Source organism: Medicago truncatula, chromosome 8 (assembly GCF_003473485.1).
Source record: "Medicago truncatula cultivar Jemalong A17 chromosome 8, MtrunA17r5.0-ANR, whole genome shotgun sequence".
In the NCBI taxonomy this organism is placed as follows: Eukaryota; Viridiplantae; Streptophyta; class Magnoliopsida; order Fabales; family Fabaceae; genus Medicago; species Medicago truncatula.
Genome location: NC_053049.1, coordinates 17,939,438 through 17,961,450, shown reverse-complemented (window position 1 = coordinate 17,961,450; position 22,013 = coordinate 17,939,438). Strand labels below are relative to the sequence as shown.

General features: G+C 35.1%; 1 protein-coding gene across 1 annotated transcript; it reads right to left on the bottom strand.

The window, feature by feature from the left end:
• Positions 1-5,890: 5,890 nt before the first annotated feature.
• LOC25481395 (DNA topoisomerase 2) lies at positions 5,891-10,896 on the bottom strand. The gene is made up of 13 exons (XM_039829026.1): positions 10,873-10,896; positions 10,197-10,471; positions 9,883-9,949; positions 9,522-9,789; positions 9,289-9,431; positions 8,916-9,119; positions 8,671-8,784; positions 8,457-8,570; positions 7,809-7,976; positions 6,830-7,183; positions 6,607-6,740; positions 6,166-6,491; positions 5,891-6,082 (listed from the first exon to the last, which is right to left on the bottom strand). The coding sequence occupies exons 1-12, from the start codon at positions 10,894-10,896 to the stop codon at positions 6,167-6,169; spliced, it is 2,190 nt and encodes a 729-aa protein (XP_039684960.1). The 3' UTR covers positions 5,891-6,082; position 6,166.
• Positions 10,897-22,013: the final 11,117 nt, after the last annotated feature.

Genomic DNA, 22,013 nt, shown 5'->3' with positions numbered 1-22,013 from the left:
TTTCAACTTCCTTTTTCAAAAGTATGTTTTCCTTTTGTACTTCAGAAGGTACAGACATAATGCCTTTTTGTTTTCTGTTTATCTCTCTTTGTTTTTCTGACATGTTAAAATGAGAATCTTGCAGAATTTTTATGGTCTTTCTGGACTCATCATACTTGTTCTGAAGTATTTCTTTTTCTTCTTTTATCTCAGAAAGTTCTTTGATTAAAGAGTGACATCTATTAGTTAAGAAGTTTGAATCATATAAGAGACTATCAATTTTGTTTTCAAGATCTTTATATAAAGAATCAGTTTTATAGATAATTACCTCTTCCTCATCATCTGACTGAGCCATCAGTCCCATGTCTGTATCTGCATCTTCTTGAGAATCTGATTCTTCCATGTCATCCCATGTGATCATTGCTTTCTTCTTGAAGGGAGGTTTTCTCTGAACCTTTTTGATGTCAGGACATTCATTTTTGAAATGTCCAGTTTTGTTGCATCCATAGCAAGTGACTTGACTTTTGTCAGCTTCAGTTTTGATGCTGATGTTGGTTTTTGGAAACTTCTTTCTGATCTGATTTCTTCTCAACATCATCCTTTGAATTCTTTTAGAGATTAGTGCAAGTTCATCTTCAGCTTCTTCTTCATGAACTTCTTCTAATTCTTGTGGTTCTTGCACATCTTCATCAGCAACTGATGGGGTTTGCTGAGATGCTTTTAAGGCAAGTGTTTTTACCTTCTTCACTGGTTTGTCTCCTTGAAGTACAACTTCATGAGCTCTTAGTGAACCAATGAGATCTTCCAGGTTCATAGATTTTAAATCTTTGGCCTGAGTGATTGCAGTGACCATAGGTCTCCACATACTTGGAAGACATCTCAGAATTTTTCTAACTCTATCATGAGTGGAATATGCCTTTCCAAGAGATCTCATTTCATTTACTATTGTAGTAAATCTTGCATACATCTCATCAATGGTTTCATTTTCACTCATTTCAAAGACTTCAAATTTTCTGACTCCAATGTCAATTCTAGTTTCTTTGACATGAGATGTACCCTCATGATGTATTTTCAGAGTATCCCATACTTCTTTAGCATTTGTACACTCATCAACTCTTTCACTTTCTTCCATGGTTAGTGCACATGATAGAAAGAGTCTAGCTTTAGAGTTTAGTAATACCTGAGCTTTTTCATCTGTTGACCATGCACTTTTTGCTTTGACAGCTCCTTCTTTGGTTGTTGGAACAAAGTCTCCATTTGTGATGACTGCCCACATATCATTGTCTTGAGATCTGAGAAAGAGTTCCATCTTGCCTTTCCAGAAGTAGTAGTTTGATCCATCAAAGAGTGGTGGTCTATTTGAAGATCCTCCTTCAGCTATGTACTTGACTTTAGACATACTTCCTGAATCTTTTCTCTAACACTTGTTTAAGTGTTCAAACCCTTAGAGCCTTGCTCTGATACCAATTGAAGTAGATAAAATAGTCACAAGGAAGGGGGGGTTTGAATTGTGACCCTTTAAAAATTATCCTGAAACTTAAAAATGATTCTCAAGTTGTTTACTTGGAATTATGTTAACTTTCTGACTCCAGAATGTTCTGAAGTTCATAAACAAAATTGCTTAATAAAGTATAAGTGTAAGTGTGTGTTGTGTATACTGTAAATAAAAGAGTATAGAGAAGAAAGAAAGAACACACAAAGAGTTATAGTGGTTCACCCAATGTGGGCTAGTCCACTCCCCACAATCCTGTGAGAGTTTCCATTAAGATGCTTGAGATAACCTCTCAAGTCCTGCACCTTACAATCTTGTTCTCCTGAACAATTACAATCCTGTATTCTCTAAGCCTCAGTAGGCTTGCACCTTCTTGCTAAGTTAACCACTTAGACTTTTACAACCTTTGCTCAACCTAACACTTTAGGACCTCTAAAAGCTAGATGAGACTTTGTTACAATTTGTATGGAAGTTGGGTGTTTGTAAAACAAACAATGAAAGAAGAAGAAGAGGTTATCCTACAGATAACAAGAGTATTGATTTGCACTAAGTTGATGAAAGACTTAGAGATTGATCAATTTCAGTTTGCAAAAGCTTCAAACAAAATCAGAGTTGTTTTCTTGTATGCTTTGCAATGGTGCAAGTTTTGCTAAGGCCAAGCCCTCTATTTATAGAGTCTTTGGGCTCATATAGCCGTTGTAGGGTGTCCAATGGTGTTATGCCATGTATCCTGGGTCCCACAAGCTTTAACTTGAAATTTTGGGCAAACATTCTGATCTCTGATGAACATCAGAATGTTGTTGTGTTCATGATGATCTTCATCTGGGTTCATCACGTTCTTCATCTGGGTTTATCATGTATGAATGAACACATGAAGTTCTGGGCTATGCATATGCTTTTCATATGAATTTCTGGACAATAACCAATGTATGGACTTTTCTTCATACATCAGAATGTTCCTTTCCCAGATTTTGTCTTGGAACCGGTGCAGGAGGATTTAGTGGGATTCTGCATCTTCATGCCCATGCTTTGAGAGATTGTGTTGTCCTTGTTCAGTACCAACTCTCAGACGTGTCTATCTCTTGTTGAATATGACAGATTTGCTTTGCTTTTGCTTTTTGCTTTTCACCTACTATACTGTTCATAAAGTAAGCATAAGCTGAGCTTGAACATTCTGATCATCAGAATGTTCCATCTGTTTCACTTAGGATGATTTGTAAGACTATCATTTGATGTAATCAAATCCTAATAGTGAAACAATAATGAAGAGCAGTGATAATAACATCTAGGATGATATTCCTTTGTGAAATATTCCTAGTACATCAATGTTCATAGTCTTAAATGAACATTGAATGCCTTCTTTGACATAACTCTTGTATATGCCTTTATTGCTTGATTGATCCATGCAAATGTACTTTCCTGGACATATATTCATGTCACATGTGCCTTGCATGACCTTGATCACAGTTCTTGAGATTCTTGGCTTGTATAAGAACAACCTTCTGAACTAGGTTGCTTCTGAACAACCTTCTGAACTAGGTTGCTTCTGAACTGGTTGCTTCTGAACAACCTTCTGAACTAGGTTGCTTCTGAACTTGGTTGCTTCTGAACATTCTGATCTTCGAGCAACATTCTGATCTAACTTTCTGACCTCAGTGTTAGATCATGAATTCAAATGTCCTTTGATTTCTTGATTCTTGGTATGATTCAAACCTTGTTCCTGTCTTAGTAAAACACTCAAGAGCACAAGTTAAATACCAAGGAATTAATCAAAGTCCATTAATTCTTTAATCATATTGGTTTATTATCTTTAAAATTAATTAGGGATTTTGCCTCAACAACAGGCATGCTTCAGGTTTGGTTAACCCTTTAGGGTATGTGGTTACTAACGTATTGGACTCATCCCACGATTAGGGTTCTTATGCGTCTATTTAAAAATGCAAGTGTTTGGTGGTTTGGACTTGGTTCTCTAATGTTTCGAATCTGTCGAGATTTGCAGGTCTCAAGCGTCAGAACTGCCTCCACTTCGGTACTTGATTTTTATCCGTCTCAATCTTTGTGACTTTTTTCTTACTATTATGCTCGAAAGAGCTTTAATGCTCCATAAAAGTTGTTGAACCTAGACGTAGGTACCCAGTGGCTAGAACCCATTGGGTCATGTGGTGCATTAGCGAAGCTAGGAATTAACTGGTTAGTAATTAGGGAAACAAGCACCTAGCTGTCCGACTTAAAGCTACAACCTAATAAGACCATTCTCTTGAAACCCTTAGTAAGGTAGACGTAAATTAGGGTTGAACGTTTGTAGAACTACTAAGTAAGCTTAGAGAGAATGTGCTATGAGTGTCCTAAGATTCATAGATGGACAGACCTAAGGGAACCTTGGCCTTCATTGCCTAGGGAGGGCAAATGACTAGCTAGCGCACTGCTTAAAGGAATTATCACAACATGGGACCAGCTCAAACAAATATTCTTCAACAGTTATTTTTCAGGTTTGAGGTGCCGATGAGTCAATGAAAAAGTACCTCATCGCAAAGGGGCTGCACACTTGCATAGATGTAAATAAGGTGTTTGTAGACGTGTTTACCTTGATTTTCAGTAAACAACAAAATGGTTACTTGCAACATCAACCAGTAAATCTTAGGACATATTATGTTTGTTATTTTCCAGGATTATTGTTCTTGATATTGTTAAAAGAAATTATGAATATAACCGTCGAATCCGACACGGTTTGTGATATACATGCAAATAATTTCAGAAAATTGTAAATGATGCATAATTAGTGCTACGTAATATTATAAGAAATAAGTAATCCTCAATTTATACAAAAACTAACTTGTGAACAATTCAATTCAAGGAATAGAAAAAAATATACGGTTAGAGTCGTAAATCCGATTCATTAATGCATGCAAACTCATTCAGTCATCAAGTTAAAATGAAACTCTGCACGACACTGATCAAATTTTTACATAATAATAGCACAGCTCCTTTGCTAATGCATAAAACCACTCAGATGCTCATCATCAGAATCATTGTCGCCATCAGGATCACTGTCGCTCATATACTCCAAATTCCGAACCACCTCGTCCACTACAGTAGGATAGCTAGTAGTAGAGTCATCGAACAAATCTGTATTTAAACTTAAATCCAAGTTACCAGCCCTGCCCAGTATAGAACCATTTTTCTTGTTAAATGGCGACTCCCTCGTCTTTCTCATTTTCTTCCTACCTGCACTTTCAGCTGGCTGAACATTTTTTCTTTTGGAAGTGGTAGCTGCCTTTGTAGGCCCCTTCTTAGCTGGGGCAGCCTTCTCTTGAACTAAGTCATCAGCATCAACAGCATTATCACTATCTGATTTCAAGATGGTTGTGGGGAAAAAACACCAACATCAATATTAGGTGGTGTAACCATATGTCACTAAGCGCGGAGAATTAACTGATGACTGAAAACACATTTAACGACTACATCCCAAAAAAAATTACCTCGCGTCTTTTCACCAGATGATTCAACGTGACATGCAAGAGATGGAATATCGTCATCAGCTTCCTGATGATATAGGCACATGAAAGTGTAAGCGTTAAACATGATTGGAAGGAAAACATTGCAATACAGGAAATTGGCAAATGACATACCTTCTGATTATTCTTTCGTGGTTGTGACAGCTTTTTCTTCACCATGATTGATCTGTATCGTTCTTTTTCTGTCTGAATTTTCTGTAGTTTCTGAAAGTGAAACACATAAGTAAAAAGGATAAGAACAACAACAACAATAATAGTAATAATAATACAGACCATTATTTTAAATACAACTAAGCAAAATAAGTAATTTTCTCTTACATCAAATTCCTTTTCAAACAACATGAGATCGTTTAACCACATTGAATCTGGTGAGGTATCCTTCAAAGTCTTAAGCTCCTTTTGCTTTTCATCAAGTTCAGCTTGCAGCTTCACAAGGCTTTCACGGGTGAAATTGTCAAGAGGCAAGGATGAAAGATACTCATAGTCACCCAATGTCGCTACAGTTTCCTGCTCATCAGCTTGCTTCTCTTTCTTCAGAATCTCAGTCAAAAATTCAGCTATTCGGTAGATCCGGCATGACGCATAAACAACATTGGTTATAAAAGTTCGTTTCATTTTTAAACTCCGCAAAAGTTGTTTAAAGTTCTTCACTAGATATTCCTGCGAGCAAGCACAACTTGCATTTCAGTTTATATATATTAATAAATAGGTACATGATATAGAGAAAGATCTATGTAATTGTTAGCAACAATAATTCACCTTTCTCTTCACATAATACTCCTGCCGAAGTCTACAGAACTCTTCAAGAGCTGCATAAGAAATGACACAGAAAAGTGAGTGGTATGAAAAACATTACATGATAATGCGATTCAAAGTAATTATACATAAAGAAGTGTATACTTTGTTCTGGGGAGTTATATTTCATAATTTTTCCCTCTGCATCAAAAAGATACATGTTGCTTGTGCTAACAGTGCACGTCAGGTTAAACTTCCTGCGTAATTCTTCTTTATCTTCGTCCTCTGTTGTAGCTATTTTTTCCGGCTTCATCGTGACTTTAAAGTCTACCATTTCATAAACCCCTATTTGCCTAAAACTCTGCAACAAAGAAAATTTACATATGAAAAAGGTACAGATTTACCTATGGTGTATATGGTAAGTAAAAGTATAGGTCACGTCACCTCAATGTGCGCCTGAGCAGTTTTTTTTTTCAAGGAACTTCTTATAATCTTCAGTCCACATTCGAATAGGAAGCTCTTCGATTCTGACAGTTTGTTCATTTATTCTCTCCACTAAACCATTGATTGTATAGCCCTTGGCACTTTTCTTAATGGTTCCTCTGAACCCTCTGTACCATGGTTTCATTGGCACCATTTCCTCTTTATTCAAGAAACGTCTTACATTCTCAATAATTTCACATGGATGATATTTGGGAATATCAGAACTAAAACATGTCCCCGTGGCATGACAACCATTAACAAGCACGAGAGGAATAATTGGTATGTACCTGTGTGGTGACAAGCAGAATTTGAATCAGTTCAACTTTGATGGGGTTCCTTAGTTGTTACTTATTAATAATCACAACCAAAATAGCCATTACAAAGAAAGGAGAAACAAAATACCAGTTTGGTTCAATGGAATTCCCATTCTCATTCAAGTATTCAAGAAGCTTATCATCATCCACAGGGAAGAGGAGACGAGTAACGCAATTTAGATTAGTGCATAACTTTCTGAAACTTGCATGGTCTTTACCACCCTGGAACGAGCAAATTATCCACTGAATATAAGTTCAAGAAAGAAAATGAGAAATAGTGCAATAAAAAAAACTATGCCAGTTCATCTCACCAGGTCACGAGTGCCAAATTGACCATAAGGTACGAGAAGATTGATGTTGTTGCTGCCCACAAAATCCTGTGCCATTCCAATAATTGTGCTAGCAATACTTTGTTCATCACCATCACCGTGACAATCAGAATGTTGATTCACATAAGCAGTTAATCGGAAAACTTCTGTTGGTTTGGTCAAATTCATCTTAAAGGAGGTGAAAAGAGTCTTCCTTTGACCAAGTGTAAGGCCATCTACCATAGACGGAATGGACCCTTGGAGATTTTTCATTGAGAAGAATAGAAGTTCTTTGTTAACAAAATCCCTGTACTTTATACTTTTGCTTTCATAATTACAAGTGCCAGGCTGCATCATCTGATAATGGAAAACTATATGTTAACTATACACCAATGAAGCACGGACATGATACGAGTATCGGATACAACGCGTATCCGACACGGCGATACGACATTCATTGAAAAACATAGGATACTATACGTTTGAGATACGCAAATAAAAAAATTAAAAAAAAAATGGAATCTGCCTGCAATCGTAGGTTAATGTACAATTGAATGGACATCTTGTTAAATGTATCAACTATCAATTAAAGAAAAGAAAAACTTATCTGCAATGAGGAATGGAATCATAAAAAAAAATGTACTATCTATTAAAGGAAAGAGAAGAGGTAATTAAAGGAGAGAGGGGTAATTATGGAGGAGAAATTTTTTATTGGAAAACTAAATGAACTACTTGTATCAGTGGCATCTGAGGCGTATCGCCGCGTGTCGACAAAGTATCGGAATTATTTTATTTTTTTAAAATAAATAAATAAATCGGATACTCCGTCGATACGTATCGATGGAGTATCGGGGACGTATCGGTGTATCGGGGCGTATCGGATACGATACGGTAGCTATTTTGAAGTATCCGTGCTTCATAGCTATACACCCTAGAAGAGTAAGCTTGTGTTAGAAAATTTCTGAATTGGCAAACATCAAACCTGAGAGTTACAAACCCAAGCCATCCATTCCTCAGCTTTTTTACTGAATGCCAGCTCAATTGAAGTTGAAGTTCCATCTTGTTCATCATCATCATCCCAGACAAAATATGCCCTGCGCTCACCAAGATCTTGAAAGTACTCTCTCACTTCCCGCGCAGCACTAAAGCCCTGTACAAACACCAAAAATTTCAAATAAGCAAAGACCGAATGAAAGAATTAGGAACACAAAAAGTATTTTGGTTTGAACGATTCTGTTCACCGCAAAAATCGTTTATTGTGTTGACATTGATGGAATCGCGTATTTCGTACAGCTCATGGGTGGGCAGGTTGTGCAGCCATGGCCCAACCCAAGCCAAATCCAAAAGGATGAAAACCGACATTTCCCTTCAACCTTTTCTATAGGCAATAAAGTGCAAACATGTTCATCTTTGTTTATTACACCAATGCCACACCAAAATGGAATTAGATAGTATCCCTTCTGATGAAGAAGTGGCTCTAAAAGAGGCTGGAATCAATCTTAAACACAAAATGATACCAACCTCTTCGACACACACTGACAGACTAAAATGTGCCCACAGATGCAAGTAAAACAGACTAGAACTAGTTTCCAATCAGCCCCGTGTATATGGAGGTTTTCCAACAACAAACCTTACAGTAGTTTATATCCCAATCATTTGCAGTGTTACCCAATTCTTTTATCCAGTCTTCATATTGCTGCATAGAATCAAATGATAACTCCTTCCCCTTCTTTAAATCAGAAGCCTGCAGAGAAAGATAAATGTATCTCGTAAAAAAAAACAGAGATTATTTACTCAAGAATGTGTAGAGTGTTTTCATTATCAATTATACAATACATGCTAACCTTCATAATGGGAAAGGTAAACACAGACATGAATTTTGAAACTTTAAGTAGTGATGGCCAGAATGAATAAATGAAGTTTATCAATAGTCCTTTTAACTGAGCGCCATCTTCATCCTAAATCACACATAAATTTGAACTATTATAATCACGGGGAATAAGAAAATCAAACGTAGAACATAATCATGCCTCATACAAAGAACATAAAAGTCAAGGCATTAATAAACTATGATCTTTAAGTTACTCACCTGATATGCCATAATCATCAACCGGCCATATCTCAAAGATTCTGCATCACTGTATTTCTTGTTTCGCACAAGTCCAAGAATGGTCATCAGAATCTGAATTTCTTTCTTTTTTAATAGCTTTCTACTGTCCCTCACATTGAGCAATTTGCTGCTCAATGGAAACACACCATAGAGGTCTGGATCCACCAGAGTGACCCCGGCCATCTTCAAACCAAAAAGTAGTCATTAAGTTCAAGTTTTTTTTTTTAATTGAATTTAAATAAATGACCATAAGCTTCAACCGCTTGTACTTAAATGAAAAATATTCATACCAAAATTTGAAATATACTTTTTAAAATTAGTTTTTGTATATAGACAATAGACAACAACTTACAGCAAAGGCAGATTCTCCCAGTGTCAAAATCAAGGTACATTTTCCACGCTCGGGTCCGCCAGCCAACTTGGCATCCACATGCGTTTGTTTCAAATATATCTGTATCCGTGGTAGGAGGGTTTTCGCAATTTCAGATTTTTGAACTGCAAAAATATAAAATGTTTGAGTAAAACACCATTTCATGTTAATTTGATAGCATTGCAAAAACAACCAACAAATGAAGAATTACTAACCATCATTCAGCATTGAACCTGGAAAAAACTTCAAACCCAATCTAGCTGGTTTAGTGGTTAACATCTCTTTGGTTTGAGAATGAAAGGCAGGGTTGTCAATCCGAGCATTGACAAAAACCCACAAATGATTCTTCACAGTGTCAAAATTCACATTGACATGCTCCTTCTTCTTCAATACTTCCTTCTTTATATAGGTAGTAATTTGCTTGGTGATGTAATCAACATGAGTCCCACCCTTAATTGTAGCAATGGAGTTAACAAAGCTGACCTGGTAAAAAAATAAAAAATAAGTTGTGTAAGACAAGAAATTAACATCAATGAACCTGCAAGTTACACTATACTTTCGACGTTCACTAGTCACCTGTTGAAACTTCCCGTCACTTAGACTCAGGCAAATCTCCAAGCTATCACTTAGTTTGACATGAGTCCTAATAAAAGCAACCAAATCATGTTAGATAAAAACAAAGGAAAATACACCAACCCACACGCAGATTGAGTTCTCAACTACATACTCCCTCCGTTTTTTAATATAAGCAAATTTTGACTTTTAGATTCATTCAATCAATGATGTATGTGGTTTATATTATAGACCACATACATCATTGATTGAATGAACCTAAAAGTCAAAATTTGCTTATATTAAAAAACGGAGGGAGTATCTGTATAGCAACAAACCTTGGCAGGGGAAAGGGTTTGGACTCCTGAGCACAATTCAACAAGAAATCAGCATAACCTTTGAAAGACTTGAATGGAATCACTTCGCCGATTAGTTCAACCGTAACAGTATCACCAAGGCACCCTGCCATATCCAGCACACGCTTTTTCATCAAAGCTACAACGTCCTCTTCAAGACAGGTCATCTGAAACTTGGTTAAGTCAGGCTTAAAGGTCACCGTGGTCGAGTATGTTATATATCTTGTTTGTTGAGAAGAGGCTGCTGCACTTGAAACCTGAAATGTTTAATGATCATGCATGTAAAACTCAAAGCGTATGGGGTTGCCACACTACCCTTTAGGTTCGATTCGCCCCCACCAATAAATGTATATTGGATGCAATAGGAATGACCCGCGAATCCCCTTCAGGATACTATGAGTTCCTTGACGTGTATTGCACAACCACACCAAGCGTATCTCCTAACAGTATTTTACAGATTTATGGTTCCAGCAATTCACTCATGCATTAGAGAATTGATGGATGATTTAGAATAATAGAATGGTGAAGAATTATGTTGTTAATGTAACAAAATTCTGTCCAAATTGTGTGTAGTTGTGTGGTTTTTGTATCTTCAACTAATGCCCAAATGTCAAGCATTTATAGTGCATTATATGACTCTTCACATGAGAGAAAGCACCTCTTTAACTTGAATCAATGCCATGATTCATTAAGCACCCTTTTGCCAAAGGTTATAACCATATATACTTGAATCAATGTCATGGTTCATTATTAATAATAAATAATAATGTTCCGATGTATATGAATGGTTCCCATGAAGAGTTACAACTTTTGGTTCTAAAGTGATTCCATTATTTTGGAAATCACCAACAATCCCCCACCATTTTCAAAATACTAAATCACATAAATCCGGAAATTCCATGCCTTCAGATAATGGTATCTCGCGATTTGAACCATTACTTAGTAAGTTAAGTTTTCGCTCATTCCCAAATAGTATGGTAGGCAAGCTTTGAACCAACTATCCATTAGAACAAGTGTGCATAACTTACACATAGAATCTCGGTACCATTGATAAAGAGACTTGTAAGATGACACATTAAGAAGGCCTTGTGTCATATATCCCTTTTCATGAGAATTTAAGAGTCAAGCCCTTGAACTCCGTGAAGCGGCCAAACTTCATTCTCACATAGGTAGACTATATCGGGAATGCCCCATAAGTATGCATTCCAGCAAATATATGCTATATGTCCATTAAGAGGAAAACCTCATCCTACCTTTTTTCTTCTTATGGTCCAAGTACTTTTACCTTTGGGATGTATCTATTGTCAAGTACTACAATTACTCTAATAGTGTACTTTCACCATTGAACCCAAGACTTGATGCTACTCAAGTGTGGGTTGAGTTTCCACTATTGGTAATCAATTAGATATGGGCTTGAGTCCCATCCCCAATGATGTCTTCAACACCATATCCTTTGTCAGACCTTTCGTCAAAGGATCTGCAAGATTCTTCTCTGTTCTTACGAACATGATGGAAATTATTCCATTAGAAATCAAGTCTCTTACATAGCTATGTCTTAAACCAATATGCCTTGATTTCCCATTATAAACTTGGCTATAAGCTTTTGATAGTGTGGATTGACTATCACAATGTATGGATATTGGCGCCATTGGCTTTTGCCAAACTGGTATGTCATACAATAAATTTCTTAGCCATTCTGCCTCTTTACTCCCTGCAGCCAATGCAATAAATTCTGCAGCCATGGTGGAGTCGGCAATGCATGTTTGTTTCTTTGAACCCCAAGAAATTGCACCTCCACCAAGGTTGAAGATCCATCCACTTGTGGAAGCATGATCTTCAACATACGTTACCCAACTAGCATCTGTGTATCCTTCCAAAACAGAAGGGTCTCCACTATATGTTAAACAATAATTCATTGTTCCCTTTAAGTATTGTAATACTCTTTTCACAGCGTGCCAGTGTTCTTTACTTGGATTGCTAGTATACCGACTTAACCTTCCAACAGCATATGCTATGTCAGGTCTAGTACAAGTCATAGCATACATCAAGCATCCGATTACTTTAGAATATTCAAGTTGTGCCACAGGACAACCTTTGTTTGGTTGCAAACTGACAGTTTGGTCAAATGGGGTAGAGATCGGTTTACAATCTAAATGATTGAATTTCTGAAGCACCTTTTCTATGTAATGAGATTGGGATAAACCAATATGGTTACCATCTCTTATGATTTTAATTCCTAAAATCACATCAGCTTCTCCTAAATCTTTCATATCAAAATTGTTGGATAAGAAAGCTTTAGTTTCTTCAACCTCATTTATACTTGTACCAAAGATCAACATGTCATCTACATATAAGCAAATCATGACACCTTTTCCATTTTGGAATTTACTGTAAATACACTTGTCAGATTCATTTATGATGTATCCGTTGGCTAACACAACTTGGTCAAACTTTTGGTGCCATTGTTTGGGTGCTTGTTTCAACCCATATAAAGACTTAGTTAATTTACACACTTTATCTTCTTGACCTTTGATCACAAACCCTTCCGGTTATTTCATATATACCTCTTCATCCAACTCTCCATTTAGGAAAGCAGTTTTAACATCCATTTGATGGATTACAAACTTATGGATGGATGCCAGTGCAATTAGCATTCTGATTGATGCAATTCTTGCAACAGGTGCATATGTATCAAAATAATCAATGCCTTCTTTTTGCGTAAACCCTTTAGCAACTAGTCTAGCCTTGAATTTATCAATGGTACCATCCACTTTCATTTTCCTTTTAAAGATCCATTTACAGCCTATCAGTTTGGATCCGGGTGGGAGATCTACCACTTTCCAAGTTTTATTACCCATAATTGAATCCATTTCTTCTTGAATAGCTTCTTTCCAAAAAGCTGAATCTTGAGATTTTATAGCCTCTTCATATGTTACCGGATCACTCTCAAGGTTAAAGCAAATTGGTCCATAACTATTTATGGATTTACCTGTTCCTTCTACAAGAAACATGAAGAAATCAGATCCAAAATCTTTCTCTTTCCGGATCCTCTTACTTCTTCTAAGTTCTGAACCATCCAATGTATCTATATCAGATTCATTGTTTTCTAAATTTTGAACATTAGAATGAACAATATCCTTGGGATAAGAAATTGAGTTAAATCTATCTTCTTAAAAAATTGCATCTCTTGACTCAATTACTGTATTAATAGAATATGAGTCATTCGATTCAATAGTCAAGAATCTGTATGCTTTGCTATTTTCTGCATAGCCTAAAAATACACATTCAATTCCTCTTTCACCCAATTTCTTTCTTTTTGGTTCAGGCACTTTCACAATTGCTCTACAACCCCAAACTTTCAAATAATTAAGAGTAAGCTTTCTTTGTTTCCAAAGTTCATATGGGGTTATTTTGTTCCTTTTGTTTGGAACCCTATTGAGGATGTAACATGCTGTTAGCATTGCTTCACCCCAATATCCTTTAGATAATCCAGAATAGGACAACATGGCATTAACCATTTCTACCAAAGTTCTATTCTTCCTTTCTGCTATTCCATTTTGTTGTGGGGTGTATGGTGCAATTACTTGATGCACAATACCAGTGGATTCAAAATAACTCGGATGATAGAACTCTCCTCCCCTATCACTTCTAAAGCATTTAATGAAAGTTTCATGTTGAAGTTCTACTTGTGCTTTAAATATTTTGAATTTATCTAAAACTTCATCTTTTGAATGCATTAAATAAACATAACAAAATCGAGTGCAATCTTCAATGAAAGTAACAAAATACTTTTTACCACCAATGGTGGGCCAACCATGTAAATCACATACATCTGAATGAATTAAATCTAGCACCCTAGAACTTCTTTTAACACTTTTAAAAGGTTGTCTTGTAATTTTAGTCAACATGCAAGTAGTACATGAATCAAAATTTTTATCAAAATTAGGAATTAGATTTGATTTCATCATATCCTCCAATTTTCTAAAATTAACATGTCCCAATCGCATATGCCATAAATCACAAGACTCAACAATATAAGCAGAAATCATATTATTATTATTATTATTAATATTTGCAACATTACCTTTGAACATATTCTCACACAAATATCCCTTTCCTACAAACACACCCCCCTTTGAGAGGATAAATTTATCTCCCTCAAATCCAGATTTGAACCCATTCTTATTAAGTAATGGTACAGAAATCAAGTTCTTCCTAACTTCAGGAACATAAAATACATCTTTAAGAGTAAGTGTTTTTCTAGAAGTGAATTCAATCTCTATGGTCCCTTTTCCTTGGACTTGCACAATTGAATCATTTCCCATGTACAAAACACTCACATCTTTATTGATGGTCTTGAACATTTTCTTGTTTTTGCACACATGGCGAGTAGCACCAGAGTCTATCCACCATGAATCAACATCTTCAATCATGTTGATTTCAGAAATGACCGCAACAAAATCATCATTTGTTGCCCTTGAATTCTTTTCTTTGTTCTTCTTTTTAAAGAACCTGCATTCATTCTTGAAGTGTCCTTCTTTCCCACAAAAGTAACATTCACCTTTCCTTTTCTTTTTGTTGTTATTACCATTGTGGTTATGATGAGACTTATCATTTTCATGATTTCTCTTTTTGGAAGATTTGCTTGAATTTCCTTCTTCCATAACATGAACCTTCTCTTGAGTAACATGATTCTTAATACCTTCTTGTTTTCGGTATTCTTCTTCTAAACGAAGGTGATTGCCAAGTTGCTCAAGAGAAATGTCTTCCTTCTTATGTTTCATGGTTCGTTTGAAATCTTTCCAAGAAGGAGGAAGTTTGTCAATTATGGATGATACAATAATTGTTTCATCCATATTCATGTTATGTTGTTTGTAGTTGTTAAGAATACGTTCAATCTCATATAATTGTTCCATAACAGACTTATTATCTACCATTTTGTAATTATTAAAATGAGAGACAAGGAATTTCTTACTTGTTGCATCTTCACGCATGTATCTGGTTTCCAATTTGTCCCATAAGTCTTTCGCAAAAGGGCTGCTTTGGTAGATATCGAACAAAGAGTCAGACATACCATTCAGGATGTGTCCTAAGCAGATGTAATCATCGTTGTCCCATTTCTGTCTGTCTCTTGTCTCAGCAACGGTTTCATCATCCTTCTCCTCAGGCCTTGCCATGTTCAGAACGTATGCCACTTTCAATGTTGTAAGAAGAAACTTCATCTTCTTTTGCCAGCGGATGAAATTTCCCCCATCAAACTTTTCCAACTTAACAAAGTCAGAAGTCATTTCTTTCAATGAAGCAGCCATAGAAATCGAACCTAAAGATTGTTATATATCTTGTTTGTTGGGAAGAGGCTGCTACACTTGAAACCTGAAATGTTTAATGATCATGCATGTAAAACTCAAAGCGTATGGGGTTGTCACACTAACCTTTAGGTTCGATTCGCCCCCACCAATAAATGTATATTGGATGCAATAGGAATGACCGGCGAATCCCCTTCAGGATACTATGAGTTCCTTGACGTGTATTGCACAACGACACCAAGCGTATCTCCTAACAGTATTTTACAGATTTATGGTTCCAGCAATTCACTCATGCATTAGAGAATTGATGGATGATTTAGAATAATAGAATGGTGAAGAATTATGTTGTTAATGTAACAAAATTCTATCCAAATTGTGTGTAGTTGTGTGGTTTTTGTATCTTCAACTAATGCCCAAATGTCAAGCATTTATAGTGCATTATATGACTCTTCACATGAGAGAAAGCACCTTTTAACTTGAATCAATGTCATGATTCATTAAGCACCCTTTTGCCAAAGGTTATAACCATATATACTTGAATCAATGTCATGGTTCATTATTAATAATAAATAATAATGTTCCAATGTATATGAATGGTTCCCATGAAGAGTTACAACTTTTGGTTCTAAATTGATTCCATTATTTTGGAAATCACCAACAGAGTAGTCATCAACTTTGCATACCACTCGCTCAAACTTAGCATCCATATTATTACCGAACTCCTTCATAACACAAAAATACAACCAAGACAAATGGAAAATCAAAGACCAAAAATTAAAGCACCAAAATCAAAAATCTCAAAGGAAGAAAGGAATAACTACCTGTCTCGAAATCCCCCATTCATCAGCAAGCTCAACCAAAAAACAAGTCGAGTAACTATTCGTGAGATCAAAAAGCACCGTTGTGGTGAATAGAAATCTCATTCATCTTAGTATCAATTTTTACTCTCAACCGGTTCATGCTTGGATCACGCCGTTTTTTTTCAACAGCGTGAACGAGGATTATGTCGAAGATGTTGTAGAGACCAGGGACGTACGAGATTTTGCGATGAACTATTTTGCCGTCTTCGTAAACCCATTGTTTCTCTATTTTTCTTTTGATTGAAACGATGAAGGTATCGGGTTCGCACCGTTTCTGCATGGTTGTGGTAAGTAGAGAGAAAAGGGTTGATGATTGATTCAATTCCCAATAGGTTATATAGGGAGGGAAAATTGTTTTTTGGACGTAAAAAACTTTATAAAACACAAAGGAAAATACTTAAATATCCCCAATGATAGTTAATTATTTGAGTTGTGCGAATAAACAAGAACAACAGAATCCTTCAATGAAATAGATTTCGTAAGACTTTTTAGTTAAAAATATAAATCTCTTATTCCTTAAAGTTATTCCGAACGCTAAATGTTGTCTTAGATTTAACCTAACTTTGATGATTAATTTTACTATATTACCCCTGTTTAATTAACCCTATTTAATCTAATCAAAATCCTTCTAAAATCAAAAACAACTTATCACTCCTATATCCAATCCAATCATATTTTCGATCCTATTTTTTATTAAAAAAAAAAAGAAAATCATCCCCTATTTTTTTATGAAACCTAAACTAAACTAATTATCCTATTTTTTTTATAAAAAACAAAACAAACCTATTTTTTAATTAAAAACAAAACAAAATCCTTTTCAACCTTATTTTTTATGAAAAACAAAACAAACCTATTTTTTAATTAAAAACAAAACAAAATCTTTTCCAACCTAACTATCCTATTTTTGTTCAAAAACAAAACAAAAATCGCAAACCTATTTTTTATTAGAAACAAAAGAAAATCAACCCCTATTTTTTTTATGAAAGCTAAACTAAACTAATTACCCTATTTTTTATGAAGAAAAAAAAAACAAACCTATTTTTTATCTATATTATTATCCTATACTATATCTCTTATTCTTAAACAAAGCATTATCGCCCTAATTATACCTAACTAGACCATTGACCCATGCTAACGCACGGGTCATTTTAAAAAGTAAATATTCATGTAAAAATAAAACAATGTAGTTCGCTTGAATGTAAAAATTGTCATGAATCAAAGCATAATGTCAATTACGATAGACTTTGTTATTGTTTCATAATTCTAAGACGCGTTTCTGTTACTTTAACATAACATATAATTTTAAAAGGGAAACTGAAGTTCGTTGACATGCAAATAATTTCAATAAGTAAGAAAATGAATAGTACACAAAAAAGTCCTACACATTACGGAAAACTTCTTTGTAGACCACATTTGATGCAACATCGGTATAATCGTCGTCCTCGTCATTAATCAATATTTTTAAATCACCCCTCGAACAATACGTGTGAGTAAGATATGATGGTTGAACAATAAAGAGTATTACTTATCACGATAAGCACAAAATAGTGGAACAAAATTAGGAAATGCCCAACATTTTAGGATAAAGATTAATATGAATAAAATGAAATTAATATTTTTGATGAGACTTTTTTTTTTACTTAAGAATTGGCATGTAAATTGGGAGGGCGCAAAACAAATGGATGCACTTGAAGTGGAATAAATTTAGGAAATGCTCAACATTTTAGGATAAAGATAAATACAAATAATATGAAATTAATATTCTTGATGGGGCAGTGTGTTTGACTTAAGAATTGACTTGTAAACAGGGTTTAGGGGCGCAGAACAAATGATTAAGATAGTTGACTCGGGTGAAATGTAGTAGTTACTTGAATGAGAGGAATTAAGATTTTTAGTTTGTTTCCACCCAAAACATATTTTAGAGATGTGGATGAAATCTCTTACTTATTTGAATGAGATAAATAAGGATTTTAGTTTGTTTCCACCAAAAAATTACTATAGAGATGTGGATGAAATCTCTTGGTTACTTGAATGAGAGAAATTAGGATTAGAATTTTAGTTTGTTTCCACCTAAAAAATATTTTAGAGATGTGGATGAAATCTTTAGTAGTTACTTGAATGAGAGGAATTATGATTTTTAGTTTGTTTCCACCCAAAACATATTTTAGAGATGTGGATGAAATCCCGTAATTATTTGAATGAGATAAATAAGGATTTTAGTTTGTTTCCACCAAAAAGTTACTTTAGAGATGTGGATGAAATTTCTTAGTTACTTGAATGAGAGAAATTAGGATTAGGATTTTAGTTTGATTCCACCCAAAACATATTTTAGAGATTAGGATTAGTAATTGTTAGTAATAATGTTACTAAAAGTGTCACCAAAAAGGTAGTAATTGTTACTAATAATGTTACTAAAAGCTATGCTACTAAAATGCTTCAATAACACAACAATGCTACTAAATATAGTTTGAGGAGCACAAACACAAATATATAAATCAAAAACCAAAGCAAGCAAGGCTAAATTATTTATGAAATTCAAGGGACATTTGCTAAATTCAAAGACAAAAAAATAGATGCTTCCAAAACTCTAAGAAACTAAAACTTAAAATTCAAAGTGGAAAGGTGTTGCACAATTTATCTAAACATGGACTAATTGTAAATAACATCAAGGTAGATTGTATCATGTGACCCAACCATCGGAGCACCCCCTCTGATCTTCACACCTTCACGAAAGTTGCTTGCAAATTCATCTTGTCAAGAAGGAAATGCATAGGGGGATCAAAAACCGGGTAGGGGATACTCTTGTGAAACCTATCAGTCAACTGTATATCAAACTGTCCGTCACCAACAAAAACCAAGGTAATTCAGGCACCAAGATCGATTCCGTAAAAGTCACGAATCGCTTTCCATCCCTTTGTGAGAAAAAATGCTCCATTTACTCTGTCGACCAATACTTCAAACTTGTTGGACTTAGGATCAGTCAATATTGCATAGCGCCCAATTTGATCTCCAAAATCACCGCCAAACATGTTTGGCAAGCATACTGCACCCTAAAAAAAAAAAAAAAAAAAAAAACATCACAAACGTTGATAAAATAGAATGCAAATAATTAAGAATAGGTATATTTCGCAAAAAAAAATACAACATGAATGTCATATTCAACGATATATGATCTGTATTTCAGTCTCAGCTTGTTGATTGCTTCGTCAAGATTGGAAAGAGGGTTTTTCACCAACAGACCTACAAAAGATTAAAAGGGATTGAAAGAATGATTTATACTTTACAACAGTGAGGAATAAGAGCAAAAATCTATATATTTAGTATAAACCAGAGTGGAATGAAGATATAGTTATCAGTGAGGCAGTGGTATGACAGCAAAGTCTGAATGTTTCTGGAAGCCATGTTGATTAAGAAATTTTGGTTTAAGAGAAAGGTATGGTTTTAGAAAGAGATTTCGGTTTAGGAGAAAAGATTAAAATATATTGGTGAGGGTTTGGAGGAGGGGAGTTAGGAGATATGGTTTATGGAAATCAATTAGATAGGTTTTAGGAGGAGTGAAGTTAGGAAATCATGGTTAGGGTTTGGAGGAGGGGAATTAGGGAATATGGTTAGGTTTTGAAGGAGGGAAAAGTTGCTAAAATATTAGGTTAAAATTAGGGCAACAAAGCTTTGTTTAGGAATAAGAAGAAATTTCGGTTTAAGAGAAAGGTATGGTTTTAGAAAGAGATTTCGGTTTAGGAGAAAAGATTAAAATATATTGGTGAGGGTTTGGAGGAGGGGAGTTAGGAGATATGGTTTATGGAAATCAATTAGATAGGTTTTAGGAGGAGTGAAGTTAGGAAATCATGGTTAGGGTTTGGAGGAGGGGAATTAGGGAATATGGTTAGGTTTTGAAGGAGGGAAAAGTTGCTAAAATATTAGGTTAAAATTAGGGCAACAAAGCTTTGTTTAGGAATAAGAAGAAAGATATTTTAACCTAAAATTGTAGTCACTTTTCCCTCCTTCAAAACATAACCATATTTCCTAATTCCCCTCCTCCAAACCCTAACAAACCCTAACCATGATCTCCTAATTTCCCTCCTCCTAAAACGTATCTAATTGATTTCCATATTTTCTGTTGCCATATTTTTTTCCTCACTTCCTCAACTGATTTACCCTAATATATTATTCTCATTAATCTCATAATATTTCTTTGTCAATTTCATATTTCGTTTGTCAGAGTGATGATTATACTATATAAAAAAACCATAGTGTTGTACTAATAAAATGATATAGTAAAGTGATTCGTGACTTTTATGGAATCGGTCTTGGTTCTTGGATTACCTTGGTTTTTGTGGGTGACTGACAGTTTGATATACCGTTGACTAATAGGTTTCACAAGAGTATCCCCTACCCGGTTTTTGATCCCCTTATGCATTTCCTTCTTGACAAGATGAATTTGCAAGCAACTTTCGATGACTATCTCCCCCCAATAACATCTCTTCTCGCTTATCGTCACAATGAATTTGCAAGCAACTTTCGATGACTATCTCCCCCCAATAACATCTCTTCTCGCTTATCGTCACAATATCAGTGACATGTACTTGATTTCGGGAAAAAATTAACTGAGTTTGATGTTACTAAAGGTTGCATGGTATGATACACTTTTCTTGTCCACCTTAACTTTTTTTGTTCCTTTTCCGTTTAGTTGATATAAGTTACATGGATTTATAATTTTGCAGATTCTACTTTACACCGACAATGTTCCGCAGATGCTTGATACAATCTTAACAACTGTGAATATTATCGACGATTGCGGTAACATATGGGTGTGTGAGCTAACTTTTGCAACTATTCCTTATGAACACTTCAAGATAGGAGGGCGTTGGAAAAGGGTTGTGGAAGCTCGCAGGCTCCGTGAAGGTGTGAAGATCAGAGGGGGTGCTCCAATGGTTGGGTCACATGATACCATTTACCTTGATGTTATTTACAGTTAGTCCATGTTTAGATAAATTGTGCAAGACCTTTCCAGTTTTAATTTTAAGTTTTAATTTCTTAGAGTTTTGGAAGCATCTAATTTTTTTGTCTTTGAATTTAGCAAATGTCCCTTGAATTTCATAAATAATTTAGCCTTCCTTGCTTTGCTTTTTGATTTATATATTTGTGTTTGTGCTGCTCAAACAATTTAGTAACGTGAATTTTGCTAACAAGGGAAACTTATATGTGTGTATGTTTTTGTGTTGCTGAATCAATTTAGTAGCATGGCTGTGTTACTGAAGCATTTTAGTAACATTAGTAACAATTACTACCTTTTGGTGAAACTTTTAGTAACATTATTACTAACAATTACTAGATTTTGGTGACAATTATTTTCTTTTAGTAAGATTCCTGAAAGAGCATATTTTCAAATAATTAATTGTCTTATTTGGAATATGTTAAACTTAAAATGGGAATTTTTAGTCAACATTAGAATCCTTTAAAAATGTATTGCAAACCTTTTCCACCAATGGCAGATTTTTTTTCTTCCTTTTAAAAAAGTTGCAATTTTAGTCCCCTATATACAAAAACTACAATTTTGGCCCTCTAAGATATAACCCCTTTGCATCTTTGGTCCTTTTGACCAGTTTTGACCAGTCAATGCCTACGTGGCATGC

What these genes read in the sequence shown, in the direction of transcription:
- LOC25481395 (XM_039829026.1), bottom strand. Translation starts at nt 10,896, where the DNA reads ATGGCATTGATTCAAGTTAAAGAG. An exon ending in TGGGAGAATCTGCCTTTGCT is followed by an intron (nt 9,120 to 9,288) that starts GTAAGTTGTTGT and finishes TTTGGTTTGAAG; the next exon opens with ATGGCCGGGGTCACTCTGGT. An exon ending in GGGATATAAACTACTGTAAG is followed by an intron (nt 7,977 to 8,456) that starts GTTTGTTGTTGG and finishes GTGTTTGTACAG; the next exon opens with GGCTTTAGTGCTGCGCGGGA.